The 19,824-nt window shown below is 45.6% G+C and overlaps 6 protein-coding genes and 1 non-coding gene across 8 annotated transcripts; 5 read left to right on the top strand and 2 right to left on the bottom strand.

Moving 5' to 3' along the window:
* Positions 1-112: 112 nt before the first annotated feature.
* LOC117140820 (heterogeneous nuclear ribonucleoprotein 27C) lies at positions 113-5,712 on the bottom strand. 2 transcript variants are annotated; one of them, XM_033303930.1, is made up of 3 exons: positions 5,569-5,712; positions 2,901-3,666; positions 113-2,606 (listed from the first exon to the last, which is right to left on the bottom strand). In XM_033303930.1, the coding sequence occupies exons 2-3, from the start codon at positions 3,393-3,395 to the stop codon at positions 1,836-1,838; spliced, it is 1,266 nt and encodes a 421-aa protein (XP_033159821.1). In that variant the 5' UTR covers positions 3,396-3,666; positions 5,569-5,712; the 3' UTR covers positions 113-1,835. The 2 variants fall into 2 exon arrangements, with proteins under 2 accessions (XP_033159821.1, XP_033159828.1); XM_033303937.1 differs by having other exon boundaries at positions 2,901-3,662.
* Positions 5,713-6,202: 490 nt separating this feature from the next.
* On the top strand, positions 6,203-12,056 carry LOC117140836 (probable splicing factor, arginine/serine-rich 6). Its single transcript, XM_033303949.1, has 2 exons — positions 6,203-6,888; positions 11,036-12,056. Exons 1-2 carry the CDS (start codon positions 6,470-6,472, stop codon positions 11,391-11,393), a joined length of 777 nt encoding a protein of 258 aa, XP_033159840.1. The 5' UTR covers positions 6,203-6,469; the 3' UTR covers positions 11,394-12,056.
* On the top strand, positions 7,636-9,564 carry LOC117140812 (nucleolar protein 58). The gene is made up of 2 exons (XM_033303919.1): positions 7,636-9,028; positions 9,207-9,564. Exons 1-2 carry the CDS (start codon positions 7,758-7,760, stop codon positions 9,466-9,468), a joined length of 1,533 nt encoding a protein of 510 aa, XP_033159810.1. The 5' UTR covers positions 7,636-7,757; the 3' UTR covers positions 9,469-9,564.
* On the top strand, positions 9,067-9,139 carry LOC117135355. The gene has a single exon (XR_004459009.1). It is a non-coding gene; the product is annotated as a small nucleolar RNA SNORD53/SNORD92 (small nucleolar RNA).
* A 286-nt stretch (positions 12,057-12,342) lies between the features above and the next one.
* On the top strand, positions 12,343-14,896 carry LOC117137249 (wee1-like protein kinase). Its single transcript, XM_033298614.1, has 5 exons — positions 12,343-13,024; positions 13,159-13,495; positions 13,552-14,256; positions 14,341-14,474; positions 14,566-14,896. The coding sequence occupies exons 1-5, from the start codon at positions 12,523-12,525 to the stop codon at positions 14,715-14,717; spliced, it is 1,830 nt and encodes a 609-aa protein (XP_033154505.1). The 5' UTR covers positions 12,343-12,522; the 3' UTR covers positions 14,718-14,896.
* A 454-nt stretch (positions 14,897-15,350) lies between these two features.
* On the bottom strand, positions 15,351-18,306 carry LOC117137238 (5'-3' exoribonuclease 2 homolog). Its single transcript, XM_033298603.1, has one exon. It carries the CDS (start codon positions 18,207-18,209, stop codon positions 15,498-15,500), a length of 2,712 nt encoding a protein of 903 aa, XP_033154494.1. The 5' UTR covers positions 18,210-18,306; the 3' UTR covers positions 15,351-15,497.
* Positions 18,307-18,555: 249 nt separating this feature from the next.
* Positions 18,556-19,818, top strand: LOC117148762 (DNA-directed RNA polymerase I subunit RPA43). Its single transcript, XM_033316362.1, has 2 exons — positions 18,556-19,169; positions 19,291-19,818. The coding sequence occupies exons 1-2, from the start codon at positions 18,624-18,626 to the stop codon at positions 19,504-19,506; spliced, it is 762 nt and encodes a 253-aa protein (XP_033172253.1). The 5' UTR covers positions 18,556-18,623; the 3' UTR covers positions 19,507-19,818.
* The last annotated feature ends 6 nt before the right edge of the window (positions 19,819-19,824 follow it).

Genomic DNA, 19,824 nt, shown 5'->3' with positions numbered 1-19,824 from the left:
CAGAGTAGTTAAGAGTAAATATGTATAAGTAATTAAAGATATATGTATATATGTTATGTTCATAATCAATTAAAGTTCTTCTCTTCCTTTCCTTTTCATCTCTTCTCCTTTCTTTTTCTTTACTCATTCTCTTCCTTTACCCTCCTCTTTGCTCTCTGCGTTTCTCTCCTGCTGTTCTTGTTGTTGGTACTAAATGGGGTTAAGTGTGAGTGGGTGTGCGTGTTGATGGTGTTGTTCTTGTTGTTGACTGATGTTTTCGTAGTAGTGCACACTTCTAGCTGGTTGTTGTTTTTTGCTGATGTTGTCTGCTTGGCAAACGATGAAAATTTGAAAAAAATGTGCAACGCAACTCTAAGCATCGTATTTTGTAACTTGTTTAACTTGTCCTATTCTCTCTTCCTGCCTCCCCTTTTTTAACTCTGTACTCATTATTTTCATTAACTGTAGCTTTAAATTTACGTTTCCTTTTGCTCTTTTTTTACTCTTTTTTCCTTTTTTGTTTCCTTGTACATATATATATACTCGCTTTATATATATATTGTTTATAAGTATGTATATAGTTTTTATGTATATTGGTTAAGAGTGTGTTTTGTTGGTTTCCATATCCATTATAATCAATCATTATCATGCTGCTGCTGCTTGGCTCTTCCATTTCGCTTTAACTAAATAATAAATCCAACGCACTATATAATTCTAGTTTCAAGTTCAACTTTCGCTTAGATGTAAACGACCACGTACGCTTATTAATTAGGTTTCTTTATATATGTAGTTTAACTTTTAGCTAGTTTTTGTTTTGTTTACTTTAAATGGTAAATTTTTAATTTTGTAACGTATCTTTCCCAAGTCAGTACCGCCCTATTTCGCCACCACACCCTCCCATCCAATGACCTATTGCCGATAAAACCAAGTAAAACATTTGCCGATTAGGTTCAACCATTGTCTGAAAACAAAACTAACTACTACTAACCTCCCATATCTGTGAACCGCGCGGCCGGTAAATGAGTCATAAAAGCTAAGGCAAGCAAAGTTCTCAAAATCGACCAATTCGACTCGATTCCTTTTCAAACCCTTACTAAACCTTGTCGCCTGATTCAGAAAGCGGGTGGTGGCGAGAGCTGATCGGCTACTGACGTGCTTTTGCTTTAAAATGTACAATTTCGAATTTGTATTTACTAATTTTAGTAATTAATGGGGATCTTTACTTGTTTACTCTTTAAATAAAATTATAAGTTCTTATTTTCTTTGTGTTGGTATTTCGCGTTCTATTCTTGACCTTGTGTCTAATTAGCTAAACTTTATACTTGTAAATCATTACGTTTAAATCTTCACATTTCTATTTTGTTTCTTGTTAATGCCATGTATCATAAGTGTCTACGGGTTTTAGTTGGTTGGGAACATTTTGTTAGTTGATCCTGGCTGGTTGGTTGGTTGGTTGGTTGGTGAGTGTGGGGTACAGGAGAATGCTTGTTGAGTGTGGTGTTTATGAGGCGCATGAAAGAAATAATGTTCTCTTGTCTAAATGGGTGAGAGTGCTGATGTTTCGCCTATGAATTACATACTCGCTGCTATAGAACATACATGAATATCTATGAATCTGACTTGTCGCTAGGTATTTTCATGTTAAATTGTTTTCGCTTTAAATAATAGTTGTACAAGAGTTTTAAATATTAATTTCAACAACTGATCTGATCTGAAATAAAAACGAACAGACGACGCTTTAGCTTACAATTACCACCATCTTTTCTGTCTTCTTCATCATTCGCCGAGGACGACATGTAACTCCGCTCCTCTCTGCTCCGCTACTCCTACTTCTCCGTCACACGATCCTTCTCTCTTTAGACAGCCTGCGAGGCTGCATAGGGTGGCTGCGTGGAGCTGTCGTTGCCGTACGCTGATCGCGGCCCTGCTCCGTAGTTCGAGGCGCCCTCCTGCTTCACGTAGTTACTGTAGTCGTAGTCGTACCCGGATCCATAGCCGCCGTAGTCGTACTCAGAGCCAGACTTGGAGGCCGAATTACCGGGTCCGGTCCGGGGCATGCCGCCCACTGGTCCAGTGGTCGAGGGACCGCCCGTCGCCCAGGCTTGAGCACGCGAGTACATGTCAGTGGCGGTGCCCGCTCCGGCTCCTGGTGCCCCAGTGGGTCCGGCAGAGTTAGGTGGCATGTTCCACGAGTTCCAGCTGCCGCCGCCCGATGGTCCCGAAGGAGCTCCGGTCGACGTCGAGTTATACATGTCGTAGCCGCCATAGCCCTGCGTCTGCTGCGGTCCAGCGTAGTTCGACCACTGCGGTGGTGGTCCCTGGGGTCCTGGTGGAGCTCCCCATCCCTGGTACGATCCTGGGCCACTGTTGCCGTAGCCGTATTGTTGCTGCTGCGGCGAGGTGCCCCAACCCTGATAGCCAGGCATCATATTCGGCGCGCCAATGGGCATATTCAGCGGCGGTCCACCCATCTGGCCATTCTGGCCCTGCATCATGTTGATGGGAGCATGGTGCGGTCCCCAGTGGCTGCACTCGTTGCCAAGCTTGCCATAGGCGCCTCCCACGGTACTGTTGTTGGAGTTTTGGCCGCCAGATCCATCACGAGGCTCGGCCTTCTTGATCTCGACCTACGGATAATTAATGTTTATTAGTGATTTTGACAAAAATGTTAACGTATATTCTTTGCAAAATTAATTGTAAGCGTATTCTTTAGAGCGTTTTTAAGTGGACATTATACTCAATAGGTTTTGTTACAAAAAGCACTTTTGTATTTAAGCGAAACACATCACAATTTATAGTTTTACAAGACTATACTCAAATATAATTTTGTTAAACAGATCGCTGGTCTAGATGGTTCGCAGAAATAGGTAATTATGTTTTGTAATTTCAAGTATTGGCACAACTTTCCAGCAATCACATACCTGCTTGCCATTCAGATTGATGTACCGCTCGTTGGTCACGTGCTCAACGGAGGACTCCTCCTCGAAAGAGAGAAAGCCGAAGCCGCGGGACTTCTTCTTCTCCTGGTCGTACATGATAACCACCTCGGTCACCTTGCCGTAGCGGCCAAAGAAGGTCCGCAGATCGGTCTCGGTGACGTTCGAGGGCAGGCCACCCAGGAAGACCTTGTAGCCGCCGCCCTTCTTCGGTTTCTGCAGAGTGCGCGGATTGCACGGCTTGGGGTCGATGGTGCGACCGTCGAGCGTGTGCGGTCCATTCTGCAGCACGTGGTTCACGTTGGTGGGATCGGCGAAGGTAACAAAGCCAAAGCCGCGCGACCTGCCGCTCTCGTTGTTCTTCATCACTACGCAGTCAATGATGTCCCCGAAGCGGCAGAAGTAGCGCGACAGGTTCTCCTGCGTTGTCTCCCAGGATAGACCGCCCACAAAAAGTTTGCCCCTCTCGTCCTCTTCCATGATGTTGTTTTGGTTGTGGTTGTGAGCTATGGCGCCGGGTAGGTTCTCAATAATTGACGTAATCTTGCCGCTTTTTTATTAACACGGGGTGCAGAGAAATTAACTTGTGTTCGGTTGGTTGCTTGTTTTTGGGGGAGCACTTATTAAATTTTTACACTGCTGCTGGTATTTTTTTGTGGTTTTTTGTGTATTTTAGGTTGGTTTCAACGTTGCCAAAGTTCTTTTCCTTCAAAACAATTAAACAAAAGCCACGACGTTCACACGTAACTTTCTATCGTAACAATATCGATGTCGTCGGTTTGTTTTTGTTGCAGGCACATGGAAAGATACACATAGAATAAAAGAAATCTGGTTAATTGAATTGCTACACAGGAAAAAACAAGTTGGAATAATTAATTTTTGTTATTTGCAGACTGAAATTATTAAAATTTAAGGCCAGGGCTATGGTTACATTTTTTTTAAATTTACAAATATTTTGGAGACAATATTTTTTGCTGTGTAAAGATCTTGGGTGCGAATGGGTAGAAATGGTCAGATGACAAAAAATCACACACAGACTCGCGTTGGAAGAGAGCCAACCAAATAGTAGGGGCATAGTAATTATGAAAAGCACAGGTAGGCGCAAAAAAGAGAAAAAAGCGGCAGAAGCAACCGGCCGGTACACATACACACAAACACACGCAGCTGAAGACATTCCGCCGTACACGTGTATGTGTGTTTGTCGTCTAACTGCTTTTTGTACACGTTCACAAGTTTGCTCCTCCTTCGACACCCCAACACTACTCTCCTCCCCTTTCACTCGCTCGCAACGGCTACGTGAAAGTATTGTTTTCTTTTTGCTATGTCACGAGCGGAATGGTTGTTGTTGTTGTAACAAGTCCCCAGCCTCACTCACACACCCGCACACATGCCGCCTATCAATGAGAACAACGAACTTATGTATTTCCAAGGTGAAAAGAGAGCTGTCGCCGGTTCACCACATTTGCGCGCCATTTGCCAGGGATTCCAGATTACAGCCAGATGTGGGCCAAGTAAACACAACTACAGGAGTATATTATAATTTTTGTGCAAACGCCAACGAATAACGGATTTAAATTCACTTAGTTATGAAGAAATTCCCGGTTTCTTCACTGGCAGCACTTCGCAGACATTTTGCCCATTAACAATTGAAAAAAACATGTGGCAACGCCATGTGTGACGTGAAGGCGAATGGAAAGCGAAAAGCAAACGTAACAAAAACCAATGCCCTGAAAATAAATGTTAATTCAATCGAAAGAAAAAACAAACAATTATTTTTCGAGTTTTCCCCCAGCTTTAAACGATTAAGGTTTTATTGTTGTTGCTGGCTGAGTACTCACGACTGAACTGAATGAATCGCACTGGCAGTGTGTGGGAAATTCACCACGGTAAAGGCAACGAAGAAAAAAAAAACAAAATGGAAGACGTGCCTTATGAAAAATGATACAACAAAGAAATCTCAAGAAATGCCTTGGGTCGCAGTTCTTAGAAAAGGGAACAAACGCATTTCACTGTATTTTTACGCTTTTCGTTTTGTTTGGCCAGCCAGGCGGTTTATTCAATAGGACACTCACTAATTCACGAATGCACGGTCACGCCGGGTACACTTTTGAAACTTCGGCTTGCGGGCCGGGAAAATTGAAGCGAAATTAACCAAGATTTCTAATACGCAATTTTACGAATTTCGCACGATTTTGTATTTTGCACCGCAATCTGCTGGCGTGTGTGAGTGCATGAGTTGGCCGTACTTGTGTGCGCGTGCGAACGTGTGTGTGCGCGAATGGCCGCCGAGCGCTGTGCAATGGTGTGCGTATGCGTTGGTGTGGTGTTATACATAGCATTTTTTCGTATGTATGTATAAAAATATGAAATTTTCCACTTTGATGGGTGGAAATAGAGTGCCGAAAGTGGCACGGAAAATCGCTGAAAATTGCACAAACCTCTGTTTGTCGAGATAACGAAAAGGCGAAGAAACGATTCGAATGAATTAAGCCAATTTTACACCACACACCAACACACGCGCACACCGAGCAATGGCAGCTGCGTCAGGTATTCAGGCGTTTTTTTTTTTTGGAAAGGAAAGGCTAGGCAGGCATTTTGTTAAAGCGCTGTAATTGTTATGTAAATGCGATTTTCGGTCGCTTTCCGTTCTTACCGTTTGTGCAAAGTGTTCGTCTGTGGTTTTTTAAAGATTTCGCACTGCAAATTCACTAAATTTAAGTGTTTTTTCCTTAAAAAACTAGCTTATAAATAATTGTATGATTTTGATGCATACGATATTATAACCTAACTTATATGATAAATCGCCGCCACGTTTAATGCTGTGTGACCGCCGCAGGCCAGAAAAAAATACCACAAGTTGCACGGAATGTACTAAAAAATACTCCACATATATTCTGAATTTAACAGATACTAGAAACAAATTTAAAATAACGAATATATATTTATCTATTAACACAAGGCTAACTATAAAGGAGCTGATTAAAAACGATTTATTAAGAATTTTACATTAAACTGTAGTTGTGCAGTACAATAATATCTTAATGATGAAAGAGTTTTAATATATATATGATATGTATGTGCTATACTAAAAAGTTTTTAAAGCCGTTTTCTAAAGGCGGATGGAAAGGTTTGAAAGTAAAGCATTATTTTTAATAAATTGTTTGTAGAAGTTAAAAGGAAAAATCCCGATTTTTGTTTTTCGGCCCTGGAAGCCATTGTTGCCAGACACTCCCGCCTTTTGCTGACCGTTTCCCACCGATTGAGCATAACTTTTGGTATATTTTCAGCGAGTCTGCAGTTTCTTTTAATGGTCTGTCCACGGTCACTCTGTTTTCTACCCGGTAAAATGAGTTTTGCGCTGCATTAAATAGAAAATAAACACAAAAATTCGCATCTGCCGACCGCGTTAAGTAACTAAAAGTGTTCGCCAGTGCGCGATTGACCGTGCAAAGTACCCAGGAAGGCGGTGGCAAGAGACTCCAACCCATCATCGATTTTTTTTCTGCGCTGCTGCCACATTAATTTGGGCCCGGGGAAAAGCGAAATAAACAGAAATGTCGCGCCATCCGAGCGATAGAAAGGTGTACGTAGGCGATCTGGGCAACAATGCCCGGAAGAACGACCTGGAGTATGTATTTGGAGCGTACGGCAGTCTGCGCAGCGTCTGGATAGCCCGCAATCCGCCGGGCTTCGCCTTCGTGGAGTTCGAGAGTGCCCGTGATGCGGCGGATGCGGTGCGCGGATTGGACGGACGGACGGTTTGCGGACGCCGAGCCCGTGTGGAATTGTCCACCGGAAAGTATGCCAGGTCCGGCGGTGGTGGTGGCGGAGGTGGTGGAGGCGGCGGTGGTGGAGGACTCGGAGGACGCGACCGTGGCGGCGGTGGTCGTGGGGACGATAAGTGCTACGAGTGCGGCGGACGGGGCCATTTCGCTCGCCACTGTCGCGAAAGGAAGGCCAGGCAGCGACGCAGGTAAGCGCAATTCGCATTTGCAATTCGCCATTTCCATTTTTCATTCATTGTCGTTGCCAAAAACTTCTTGATTTTTGTAACATGGCGAGAGAAAGGCATACATACAAACAAACGCATACATACATACATGCGTGCGTGTGTGTATGCCCATGCAAAAATTTAGTTTGTTTGGGCACCTCTGTGCCTGTTAAACTAACTAACAGCGTGCTGTTATGCGCAATGTGTGCTGTTAATCGCAGCGCATCGAGTAGTGCTGTACCATAACAGCACCGACACGTGCTCTGGCGGCATACCCATTAATTTTTATATGAGAAGTATATAACGTTCCGCATCTGACTAACATAATCATGATTGACAACAGTATCAAGATATTAATAATAGATTTATTAAAAAAAAGGTGATTGTATTGTGTAAAGATACAAACACTTTGGTGGTTAAAAATAATATATTTTATACTCTTGAAAACATAAATTGGTCCGTAAATTGCACAAAAACTTACAAATAGTTACGTTATAGTTACTAATATATTTGTATCACTACTTAAATTGATATTTAAGTTTGATTCTGTATTAGAATTAAACAAATTTAAATAAGTGGTAAACAAAAGGGTAGCAGGCGGCTGTAAGCCTCCCTCCTACGCTATTTTCCCCGCGCTTTTACGTTCATGGTGAATTACTTACAGTGGTGCTGTTATGCGCGAACCAAGTGGCAACGCTGAAGACAGAAGGCACACGTGCTTGCACTTCATTTTGGATTTTTCTTTTACACGCGGCATACGGAAAAGAAGGTTAAGTTGCTGCTGGCTGCCGAGAGTTTCGGTGGTTTTAAATTGAATTAAAATTGAAACTAAATGAACAGAGTGTGACGCGATGTTTGTGCTCTACGAAACGCCGGCGGGCTACGCGATTTTCAAGCTGCTGGACGAGAAGAAACTGGAGCAGGTGGACAATCTGTACCAGGAGTTTGAGACTCCGGAAAAGGCCAACAAGCTTCTGAAGCTGAAGCACTTTGAGAAATTCAATGACACCACAGAGGCGCTGGCCGCTGCAACGGCGGCGGTGGAGGGCAAGGTAGCCAAGCCGCTGAAAAAGACACTCAAGAAGCTGCTCGTTGACGACGTGCAGTCTTCGCTCTTGGTTGCCGATGCCAAACTGGGCACAGCCATCAAGGACAAGCTGTCGGTACAGTGTGTGTGCAACACTGGCGTCCAGGAGCTGATGCGCTGCATTCGGCAGCAGGCGGACAGTCTGCTTGGTGGTCTGCCCAAGCGTGAGATGACCGCCATGGCCCTGGGTCTTGCACACTCCTTGTCGCGCTACAAGCTCAAGTTCTCGCCCGACAAGATCGACACAATGATTGTGCAGGCACAGTGTTTGCTGGATGACCTGGACAAGGAGTTGAACAACTACATGATGCGTGCACGCGAGTGGTACGGTTGGCACTTTCCCGAGCTGGGCAAGATCATTACCGACAACATTGCCTTCGTGAAGACCATCAAGTTGGTGGGCACCAGGGACAACATGGCCACAAGCGATCTGTCCGACATTCTGCCAGAAGATGTGGAGGAAAAGGTCAAGGAGGCAGCTGAGATCTCTATGGGTACCGAAATTTCCGAGGAGGATGTGCTGAACATTCAGTGTCTGTGCGACGAGATCATATCGATCAACGATTACCGCACCCACTTGTACGACTACTTGAAAGCCAGAATGATGGCCATGGCTCCGAATTTGACAGTGCTCGTGGGCGACACCGTGGGCGCTCGACTGATTGCCCATGCTGGCTCGCTGATCAACCTGGCCAAGCATCCCTCATCTACTGTACAAATTCTGGGCGCCGAGAAGGCACTCTTCCGTGCGCTGAAGACCAAGAAGGATACGCCAAAGTACGGTTTGATCTATCACGCCCAGTTGGTGGGACAGGCAAGCCAGAAGAACAAGGGCAAAATGTCGCGATCGCTGGCCGCCAAAGCGTCACTTGCTACGCGCGTTGATGCCTTTGGCGAAGAGGCTACCTTTGAGCTAGGAGCGGCGCACAAGGTTAAACTTGAGTCTCGGCTGCGACTCCTGGAGGAGGGCAACCTGCGCAAACTCTCGGGCACCGGCAAGGCCAAGGCCAAGTTCGAGAAGTACCAGGCCAAGAGGTGGGTTTTCGCTGTCAATTATATAAGAGTATACCGATTTCCAGTGATGATACCCAAAAGGTTTCGCATTTATCCGATTAAGATGACGATAAACCTTGGCTGTCTGAGCGAAATTGAGTCTACAATCAGGCCATTTCTCGATTGTTCAGTGTATTTAATTTATTTCTTGACTTTTTAGCGAGGTGTTCACCTACCAACCAGAGGCGGACAACACCTTGAACGTGAAGAAGCGCAAGCACTCCGAGTCCGAACAGCAGACGCCTGTTAAGAAGGAAGAACCTGCTGAGGAGGAGGCGGAGGTTAAGTCCGAGAAGAAAAAGAAAAAGAAGAAGAAGCAGAAGGACGAGGAGGAGGAGGCCGTTGAGGAGGCGGCAGCACCAGAGCCCGAGGATCAGCCAACACCAGCAAAGAAAAAGAAAAAGTCAAAGCACCAGGAGTAATTTCCCACCTTGACTAGTTAGTAGGCCTTAAGTTTTAGCATCCTAGGTTACATTACTGTAAAGTATAGGATTTTATAATTACCAACACGATTAAAGTTTTCGGTGTACATTAGAAATAAAATGTAATATTTGCATAACAATTTCAAATGTTAAATGTTATTCGTATTGGTTTTGATATACTTTATTTTTATTGAATTTTCACATTCTAGTACAATATATATTTAGCTTGTGGAAAGCTATACCATTTCAAGTAATGGATTTGTTTAGTGTCCTTTGATTTTAACAATTAAGGTGCTTCTAAGGCATTCAGTTTATGTCTGCTAAGCTTAGCAACATATTTCAAAAGCAGCTCCCAACTTTGGAGGCCAATCTGTCACTCGATGCGAGGTAAAAAGTACGTTTGACTGCGGTAAAGAGACCAATGAAGCAGAAAGTTTTTACGTCAGCCCCAAATGCTTGCTTGCATCATGATGCTGGGCATTTTGACCATTTTGTGGTCAACGGCGTGGTATATAAAAGCGATTGCAACTGGAGTCATTTGAACGGGAAAACTATGCGAGATGCATGGTCATTTTAAGTTGCTGCTGGTCCTGGGACTCCTGCTGACTTACGCGGCAGCCAAGAAGAAGGAGGCCTCATCATCCGAGGAGGAGGAGGGTGGCGACAAGTACGAAAAGAAGAAGTTCGGTGACGAGGAGCACAAGGGTGAGCACGGACACAAGGAGCACAAGGAATGGGAAGAGGACGAGAAGAAGCACCACGAGCTAGAAGACCACGAGCACCACCACGGCGACAAGGGATCGAAGAAGAAGAAACACTACGATGAGAAGGATGAGCATGGCGAGAAGCATGAACACGGCGCCCACAAAAAGGGCGGCAAACATCATCACAAAAAGAAGCACAAGAAGGGTCACAAGGAATTAGAATACCACAAGAAGTTCAAAAAGGACGAGTACATCAAGGAGAAGAAGTTCTACGATGATGAGCACAAGGGTGGACATCATAAGAAGTATGGAAAGGAGCACCATCATCATGCGGAGGAGCACGGCGAGCACAAGAAGGGCGAAAAGCACGAGGGCGGCAAGAAGAAGGGCCACAAGAAGCATCACGGACACTACAAGAAGGGTCACCACGACGAGGACCACAAGAAGTACAAGAAGGAGCACAAGTACGGCGACAGCTTCGAGCAGAAGAAGGAGCACGGCGAGAAGGGCTCCAAGAAGCATGGCCACAAGCACTACAAAAAGAAGGGCGGCAAGCACTGAGCAAGTTATATTACATGTGATCTTTATGTGAAATGCAGAATTAAAACTGGGAGAGGTTCTGGAATATTATGATAATGTTTTGTGTTTTATTCAACCAGCAGTAAAAACCTAATATGCTATAAGATCTAAAAGTAGATACAATGTTTCAAATAATATAGCACACAATAAATTATGATTTCCTATATTGTAATTCTATTCAAATGTATATACATTTGTCAATATGTTATAAGGTAGCTTAAATTCTTACGCATTTTAAAAAGTCTGATAGCTAATCACAACGGTTTTTCCCATTTGATTTCCAGAAGCAACTCATTCAGCAGATCTCGCAGCACATCGCGACGCAGGCGCACTCGCTCCAAGTCCGGAACTCGATCCCGCAGTCGCTCCGCCGGCTCGGTGGGCCGTCGCTCCGGCCGCTCGAACGGACGGGACGAGAACGGATCGGCGTCGAGGTACAGCGACCACGAGCGCAACGGCAGTGGAGCGGTCGACTCACCGCCGCCGCCAAAGCGGCGCTATGAGGATGACGACGATGACCGGGTCAGGGGATCGCCGCGGTCGCGTTCCCGATCTCGATCGGCGTCGCCAGCGGTGCGCCGTGGATCGCCGCCCAGGCGTCGTGGTGACTCGTCCGCCTCACGTTCCGTTTCAAGGGACTAGCGACAGCGAACGGATGCAGACGGAGCCCGACATGCGATGATGAGGGCCGGAGCTGCAACCCCCCGATGAATCCGGCGAGATGGGCTCTCCACGCACTGGACTCTAATCCTCATTCCCAAAAGAAACAACCTCACGTGTAACAAGACAGATTCCCAAATACTTTTTCATGCAGTATCCATCTAAGGTTTTAGTTGTCCAAAACCATATTAGTTAAGGGTTTTAATTTATAGTGGAACTCGAGTTTGCATATTTAGGTATTCTAATGTTCCAACATAACAACAAATACAAGCACACGCAGAACAAAGGAGAGCGCTTCGGAAAATCATTTGACGGAAGGAAATTTAAGATATAGAAATGGATCGGCAGCCGCAGATTAACGATCTAGTCAGGATTGCTATGTAAATTGATTTGCCTGGGATTTTATTTTGCTTACCCTGGAATTATACTCGAATGTGCAGAGGACGAAGCATCGCCACCATTTTCATGTCAATTCTAAACCATTTTCAATTTATGCAACACAACACACTTGATTACTTGACTCCAATCTCTGTATGATGTGTTTCTATATTCGTAATAATTAAGTCTTGCAACACTGCATAATAATTATTCATACATTGATGTCATAGTTAAGTATTAAAAAAATACATATGTATGGATTCTTGAGATGTGTGTTTGAATTATATAGCAAATGCGCTGAACACTAAAATACAGATATTCAATCAATAAATTAAATGCCAAAATTAGCTGTTTTCCATTTGAATTTGGCGGGCATGACTTTTTTGGCGGTCATGACCAAGTCTGGTCACTCAGTTTAGAAGTACGTGCGCATTTTTAAAGTTGGTATTTTTGACATTTTTTTATTTTGATTTTTAGTATTTTGCCAGTCTGGTAACTCTGCATTCCGAGTTAGTATTTTTCGGTCAGAGCTGGTATTTTATTTCGTATCGGGTACGGCCACATTAATAGACTAGCATTCCTCCAGTTAAATTTTGTTTTGTGTTTTGTTTTGCATTTTTTTTACATATTGCCTTTACTTTACTGCCGCCGGCTTCCATAAAAATAGTTGTGAAATCAGAAAGAACGAACAGAATCATCTTGCAACGTGGTCAGCTGGACAGCTACAGCAACAATGGCATTCCGCCAGACGGAGCACGAGATGAGCGTCACCTCACTCGATTCAAGCGTCGAACTGCGATCGCGCTCCCCATCGCCGCAGGTCTTCAATCCGCGCAAGCTCCGCTTCGCCGACGATGACTTTGACAAGGACACGCCCGAGGGAGCGAGTCCGCAGCATCCCCTTCAGCAGCGGCCGAAGCTATCCTCCGGCGAGGAGCAGCAGCTGGGGAGTAAGTTAGGCGAAGGAGGTGGCGACGGAGACGTGTCCATGTCGCCGCCATGCCAAAAGGTGCGCGCACTGCGACTCTTTAGCACACCGGCCACTCCAAAGACCATCCTGCAGAAGTCGACGACGCAGTGCAGCAACCATCTGTCGGCGGCAGCAGCGGCAGTGAATGCCTCCAGGCGCAGCGACGACCTATTCCGCCTGTCAGAGCGTCCGCGATCTCTGCCACTGCACAACCGCAAACTGCCCGCCCAGGACACGGCAAATGTGAATCCCTTCACGCCAGATAGTAAGTTAAAACTTTCCCGGCTTCTGATATATTTTGGTATAAATTTCCAGTTTGTTGCTTTAATTTGCACTTCACTTTAACCCTTCCCAGTTTAGTCTTATTAGGAATCTAATAATCCATTTTTTTATTTCTAGGCCTCATGGCTCACAATAAGAAGCGCTGTCGCACGCAATTCGGACGCGAAAACCTCAACCTGAACGTGAATGCTATGCAAAAGTATTTGCTCAGTGATGCCTGCGACGACGATGTGGCGGAGGAGGCGGGCGACTCGATTCGCGAAATCCACCAGCAGGCACCCAAGCGGCTGGCCCTGCACGACACGAACATCAGTCGCTTCAAGCGGGAGTTCATGCAAGTCAACGTAATTGGCGTTGGCGAGTTCGGTGTGGTGTTCCAGTGCGTCAATCGACTAGATGGCTGCATATATGCGATTAAAAAGAGTAAGAAGCCGGTGGCAGGCAGTTCTTTCGAGTGAGTATTCATTAGTTATCACAACGAGCGTCGTTTAACAATCTATTTGCTTGCAGAAAGAGAGCCCTGAACGAGGTCTGGGCCCATGCTGTATTGGGCAAGCACGATAACGTGGTTAGATACTATTCTGCGTGGGCGGAGGACGATCATATGCTGATACAGAATGAATTCTGCGATGGTGGCAGCTTGCAAGCGCGCATCCAAGATCATTGTTTGGGTGAGGCAGAGCTAAAGATTGTTCTCATGCATGTGATAGAGGGCCTGCGCTATATTCACTCAAATGACCTGGTGCACATGGATCTGAAGCCGGAAAACATATTCTCCACCATGAATCCGAATGCACACAAGCTGGTGGATGTGCAGCCGCAGCAGACCAAAGATGACGATGGCATGGACAGCGTCTACGAAGAACTGCGCCATTCAGAGAACCTGGTTACGTACAAGATCGGCGACCTGGGACACGTGACCTCCGTTAAGGAACCCCACGTCGAGGAGGGAGACTGTCGATATCTGCCCAAGGAGATCCTACACGAGGATTATTCGAATCTTTTCAAGGCCGACATCTTTTCGCTGGGCATCACGCTATTCGAGGCGGCCGGCGGTGGTCCGCTGCCCAAAAATGGACCCGAATGGCACAACTTGCGAGATGGCAAGGTGCCGATTCTGCCGAGCCTGAGCAGGGATTTTAACGAGCTCATAGCCCAGATGATGCACCCTTATCCCGACAAGAGGCCCACTTCGCAGTCCATATTCAGTCATCCGTAAGTAAATTGACAATCATAGTTAGTTGCATTTAAGATGAAGGAGCTCACACCAGATACATTTAATGTTCGTTTAATTTGCAGAATTCTGAGTGCTGTTGACTCCAAGAGCAAGCTGCAGCTCGGCCTGGAGCTGACCGTGGAGAAGCGCAAGAACGAGATACTGATGAACAAGCTGAGAGAGGCCAAAAAACAGATTAAACTGCTCGAGCAACGAGGTAAGATAAGATAAATTGTTGGTAACAACTTAAACTGTAAGGTGGTTATTCCGAAGTTTACAATTTCTAACTTTTCTGCAACTCATTTTAGTCAATCTTCTTGCGGTGACTAACAACCCGGACAGTCTGGATGGGCAGCGTTGCCTTCGCAGCTTCACGCGACGCATGCGCACGCCATTCTCCAGCCATGGCAAGTTCGACAGCATATCCGATCGCAACAAGAACGTTATCACCAATATCTGATAAGCTCGCAACTGATGCCGAACCGATAGCCAAACTCTTCCGAATCGAACGTGAACTAAGCTCACATTGTGTTACCTTTTAAGCGTATTCATATAATCGATACATATTTTAAAATATTCGCTTTCGTTCAAGCTCGTGGATTTTGAAGCATTCGTAAATATAATCTATATATTTTTCAAGCTCAGTGAACTTTTCCCTGTTAAGAAAGCACGATTGTTTTAAGAAAAGCCCCTTGTAAACTTTAAGATTCTCGCATAGTTGTAATGAGTATTGTTTTCGAAATTAAAATATTTATTATGTTACATGAAAATCGAAATAATAACATTCCATTCGTTAAGTATAGCGAATGCTATTCCATAAACACAGAAGGATTTATTGGGTTGATTCAGATTTAAACCAAAATGTTTGACAAATTGTTTGATATATCCAGCTTCTTTTGAAATTATGTTCTATATTTTTATTTGAAAATAATAATCGTCTCATTTTCGCTAAATTTTTTTGTATTATCCTGCTAATTTGTCTTTTTTTACGCAATCAATGGAAAATGTTAATTTTTGTAATTTGACTTATTTTCTTTGAGGCACTAAGACTAGATGTTGGCTGTAAGCTGCTTTGATAAAAATGCAGTGGGTGTTTCATTTAAAGAACAAACTCAGAACTTGGCATGAGTTTGTTTGGAAATCCTTAATCAAGTATATTTTCTTCATTAAAAAATAATGTAAATTAATACGGATTACACTTTTGTTATGCGCTACATATTATATTGTATGTATGATACACCTAAAACCGTCTATAATTCTGATTCTGTTGTCTGCTGCCGCCTTGTTGCTGATAGTTGTTGTTCCTTGGACCATTATAGTTGTTAAAGTTGCGCTGCTGCTGATTTGAATTGTCCTGGTTGAATCTCTGATTGTGACCATATTGCTGCTGTCGGTTATTGTAGTTGTTTTGATAGCCGCCACCCTGGTGCTGATTGTAGTTATTGTTGTAGTTGTAGTTATAGTTTCGGCTATTGTTCTGATAGCCCTGTCCTTGGTTTCCGCCTCCTCCCTGGCCGTAGCCGCCTCCTTGCCCGTAGCCTCCTCCTCCACCACCACCTTGTTGGTTCCTTATGCCAGCGTTCAACATGCGGTGACCACTATCCGGAACGTAGGCCCTGGTCAAGTGGCTATTAAAACCGATGACGGGACGATGCTTGTTACCAGACTGCTCATTTGGCAGCACCTGTGGCGGATCTACGGCGTTTTCGAGGCGCTTCGCTTCAAAAATATAGTCATCATCGTATTCCGGATCCTTGAACGTGGTCGTCACGGTTATATTGTCATTGATGTCCGATAGCCCGGAAATCGGCGACTTAAGAATGCCGCTGATGGCAGTGTTCAGCTCGGTACTTCCCAAAGTGCCGCGCATACCGTCAAATGAGATGGCTTTGCAAACGCTCTCATCATCCTTTTCGCTGACTTTCTTCACCTTTTTGTAGTGCGGACTCTGGTTGCTGATGTACAGGTAATTGTCGCCACGCTTGTTTCGCTTCACCTCCTCTCCAGTAAGTTGATCATAGTAGGGAACCAAAGCCTTGAAGAGACGCTTCTCATCAACGAACGGCAGCAGAGCCACTCCCTGCCAGGCGAACTTCTTGCCATTCAAATCGATCTTAAAGTCCTCCGGATAGAAGTCAATGATCGGTGACTCCGGGTCGGACATGAGCTTGGCCCACGGCTCGGGCACGTGCGAACTACTGGCTGCCGGAAAGACACCCATCAGTTGCTCGAGCGGATTAAACGGCTTTGTGCCCTTTTCGAACATCGTGGACAGCCCCTGGATGTTGACAAAATCGGATGCGAAAGGTGCATAGTGGTATGGGAAGTACCAGTTCCAGGAGGCACAGCCCTGGTAGTAGTACTTAAGAACCCAGCACAATCCTCGGACATACTGCAGGGCTACAGCGTATCGGAACTGCTGGTTACCCGGTGCCACATCAAACTTGGATTCGTAGTAGCGGTCCTTGAAGCCGTCCTCCCACAATCGCACCTCGTCGTTATTCTCCTCCTCATCTTCGTCATCCAAATTGGCCATGTCACTCGTCCGTTTCCTATTACGGAGTGCCGCGGCCTCCTCCTTGTAGTTACCGACGCTCTTTTGCTGGCTGTTTGGACCCACTGCGCTGGCGCCAAAAGCAGACTGATTCAAGGATCCGTGATCCTGATTCCGTTCCTGCCTCTTGCGCGCCTTGTCCCTGGCCTTGAACTGCTCCTCGCGTCGCTGTCGGCTCTTGAAGATCTGGTCCTCGGCATTGCCCAAGTCGGTCATAATCAGCTGCACCCGGTCCAGATTTACATCTCCCGAGTCGGTGAGATAGCCCTTTGTCTTGTAAACGCACTTCTTGTATAACTCCACCAGGCGATCCACTGCCCCCTCGCGAATCTCCAGGCTAGGCAAGTGGGGCAGAAAATCGTTGCCCACAAAGAAGCACATGAACACCCAGTCGTCCAACGCGCGCTCGAAGCTGTACTCAAATGGCAGATTCGGCATCTCAAGAGTCTGCTTCAGGTACTCGCGCAGCACACTCAGCCGCACAAAGATGAACTTTACCTCGGCGCCGATGGGCACATCTGGCTTAAAGTTGGCGCTGGTTGGCGCAGTCGCTCCGAGTCCGACACACTTGTCCATCTCGTGGCCAAATCCGTTGCAGATGTCGCATGGACGCGGCTTATTCGGCAGGAACTCCTCCCGAATGATGGTGAAGTTGGGCTCATGCGTGGCCAGCCCCAACATGATGAGATCGGCGTCGGCTCCGCACAAGACGTGCTGCGTGTTGGGATCGTGATCCGGCTGGGCACGCTGCTTGCGGATGTAATCCATGATCTTGTGCTCACCCTCACCGGGCACATTGGCGTCCGAAAGGATCACCTTGATGCCCTTCCAGGCCGGGTTATTGTTTAGACGATCATGAACAAAATAGTGCAAACACTTGCTCAGTCGGTCCATGAACGGGGTGCCCGGCGTGATGCAGTTGGAGTCAAAGTGATCACCCTTCTCCTTCTCCGGTGGCAGCTTGCAGCCTCGGCTCAGCAGCTCCTCTCGGATCCGTGCTACCTCCAGTCGCTTTTCGGTGGTTTCCTTGGCTGCCCGGAAGCGACGAGATCGCTGCTGATTCATCTTGGCTCGTGGAGCCACGCCGTCGATGGCCATATAGAGCAGTTTCCGGGGACGCACAATGCCGAACAGACGGTCGATGCACTCGAAGATGGCCACCATCATCTCGTCCTCGTTCTTCGGCGCCGGCTTGTCCTCCGGATGCGTGCACGGATGTATGATGCCGTTCATGTCCAGGTACAGATTATCAAACTCTATCCCATTCGGATTCGGCAAGGTGGCGTCCTCGTAGATGTTTCGCCCGGTGTCCGCGTCCACCTGCTTGTTTTCATTGCATTCTATTATCACGGAGGGATACTTCCGGCTCAGCCAGCGAAAGAATGCTGGAACTCCCATTATATCTTCAGCTTAGGCTCTGTTTTTCTTATATTTGGTCAAACTCTGGGTTCCTCGTTTTCTTCACCTATACCACAAGCATGCTCCGGTCAATGGGACCGTACAAGTGGCTGGGAGAAGAAATACCAAAACATATAAAAAATACTAAATGTATTCTATTCTAGAATTGACATTAAATTAAAGTGCTCTATGCCTTTATCACCTGTTTTTTAGCAGATTAATAATTATCCTAAAATACTATATAAATAAATATTAATTATTTAACGATTTAATGTTACTCATCCAAAGGGTGTAAAATTTCGCGGAAAACCGCCAGAACTGCATTTCTTGTAGCTCCTGCAGGGATGCCAGATCGTCAGATGTAATTCATGTGGTCGATTCGAACGAATAGTTTTAATAGTTTAAGATCTCGCAATGGCCAAGATTCTGCAGAAATACATTAAATTTTCGGTCAAGGAGCTGGAAAACTATGCCAGCAGCCCGGAGTCTTGCGTGCGTTGCATCACCACGGACATGCACCTAGCTATGGGCCCGTACGGCATGGCCAACTTCAAGCACGCGCTCCACGAGCTCCTCATCCGTACCAAGGTGGGATTCTATGACTCGGGGCTCGACGGGATCGTCCTCGGCATCAAGAACATTAAGGTGCTCGGTGAATCGGCGGGTCTGCGCGCAGACGATCCCACCATGCATCTGGTCATAAATGCGGACTTTTATGTCTTTCGACCGAAGGCGGGCGCCATTCTGAGCGGCGTGGTGCGACACATCTCCAGGCACCATGTCAGCGCCGTCATTTACCGCGTCTTCAACACCTCTATACGCTTCACAAACCAGAGCGCAAGTCGCGAGGACATCGCCATGGACCAGGAGATCAAGATCCGCATCAAAAACTTCGATATCAGCAACTTGATGCCTTACATCGAAGGAGAACTATTGCTAGAGAATGGCGAAGCTTCAAAGGTAGGGCACTACGGACATCAGAAAAACTGGCGGCTGGCTGGCTAACTATAAAACAAATAGATAGCCTTTTGAAATATGTTTTACACATAGCTAATATACACCTATACTTTTTGTGTTTCAGAACAAATCCATTAAGTTTGGCAGTCCCGAACCGGAGGAGAAAGGAGTCAAGAAAGAGGACCCAGATGAGATGTTGGATGCTCTTATAGCTGAAATTAAGAAAGAACCTGAATTGACGCCGAGAAAGAAAACTTCAACAAAACGCAAGAATGGTGAAAACGGTGACACTACAAAGACGAAAAAAGTGAAAAAAGAAATAAAAAGCGAGCCAATATAGCTTTAAAACCTTTCGTTTTTAACATCTCTGTATAGTACAAATTAACAATTACATAATGTCGAAATGTACAAATTCAACACTGAATGGGGCCGAATCTATATGTAGTTTGCAATTCTGCTATAGGACCAATATTCGATGTACATAGCGTATGGCTTAAAGGTACATTACCTTAATTATGCTAGCAAAACTTACCGATTGATCGCCACGGCCAATGGATATGATTAATTGAAAACAGTTTTTAAAATGTGAATATGAATACTTTGTAATACATATGTATTTCATACAAATAGAGTCAATATTTTACAATACATTAAATAC

This window comes from Drosophila mauritiana, chromosome 2L (assembly GCF_004382145.1).
Source record: "Drosophila mauritiana strain mau12 chromosome 2L, ASM438214v1, whole genome shotgun sequence".
Taxonomy (NCBI): Eukaryota; Metazoa; Arthropoda; class Insecta; order Diptera; family Drosophilidae; genus Drosophila; species Drosophila mauritiana.
This window is presented reverse-complemented; position numbering and strand designations above follow the sequence as displayed.

Bases quoted from the DNA above. Each gene is read 5' to 3' on its own strand.
- LOC117140820 (XM_033303930.1), bottom strand. From the start codon at position 3,395: ATGGAAGAGGACGAGAGGGGCAAACTTTTTGTGGGCGGTCTATCCTGG. The intron at 2,607-2,900 runs GTATGTGATTGC...AATTATCCGTAG, and splicing joins TCAATCTGAATGGCAAGCAG to GTCGAGATCAAGAAGGCCGA.
- LOC117140836 (XM_033303949.1), top strand. From the start codon at position 6,470: ATGTCGCGCCATCCGAGCGATAGAAAGGTGTACGTAGGCGATCTGGGC. The intron at 6,889-11,035 runs GTAAGCGCAATT...TTTGATTTCCAG, and splicing joins AAGGCCAGGCAGCGACGCAG to AAGCAACTCATTCAGCAGAT.
- LOC117140812 (XM_033303919.1), top strand. From the start codon at position 7,758: ATGTTTGTGCTCTACGAAACGCCGGCGGGCTACGCGATTTTCAAGCTG. The intron at 9,029-9,206 runs GTGGGTTTTCGC...TTGACTTTTTAG, and splicing joins GAGAAGTACCAGGCCAAGAG to CGAGGTGTTCACCTACCAAC.
- LOC117137249 (XM_033298614.1), top strand. From the start codon at position 12,523: ATGGCATTCCGCCAGACGGAGCACGAGATGAGCGTCACCTCACTCGAT. The intron at 13,496-13,551 runs GTGAGTATTCAT...ATTTGCTTGCAG, and splicing joins GTGGCAGGCAGTTCTTTCGA to AAAGAGAGCCCTGAACGAGG. The intron at 14,257-14,340 runs GTAAGTAAATTG...TTTAATTTGCAG, and splicing joins CAGTCCATATTCAGTCATCC to AATTCTGAGTGCTGTTGACT.
- LOC117137238 (XM_033298603.1), bottom strand. From the start codon at position 18,209: ATGGGAGTTCCAGCATTCTTTCGCTGGCTGAGCCGGAAGTATCCCTCC.
- LOC117148762 (XM_033316362.1), top strand. From the start codon at position 18,624: ATGGCCAAGATTCTGCAGAAATACATTAAATTTTCGGTCAAGGAGCTG. The intron at 19,170-19,290 runs GTAGGGCACTAC...TTTGTGTTTCAG, and splicing joins AGAATGGCGAAGCTTCAAAG to AACAAATCCATTAAGTTTGG.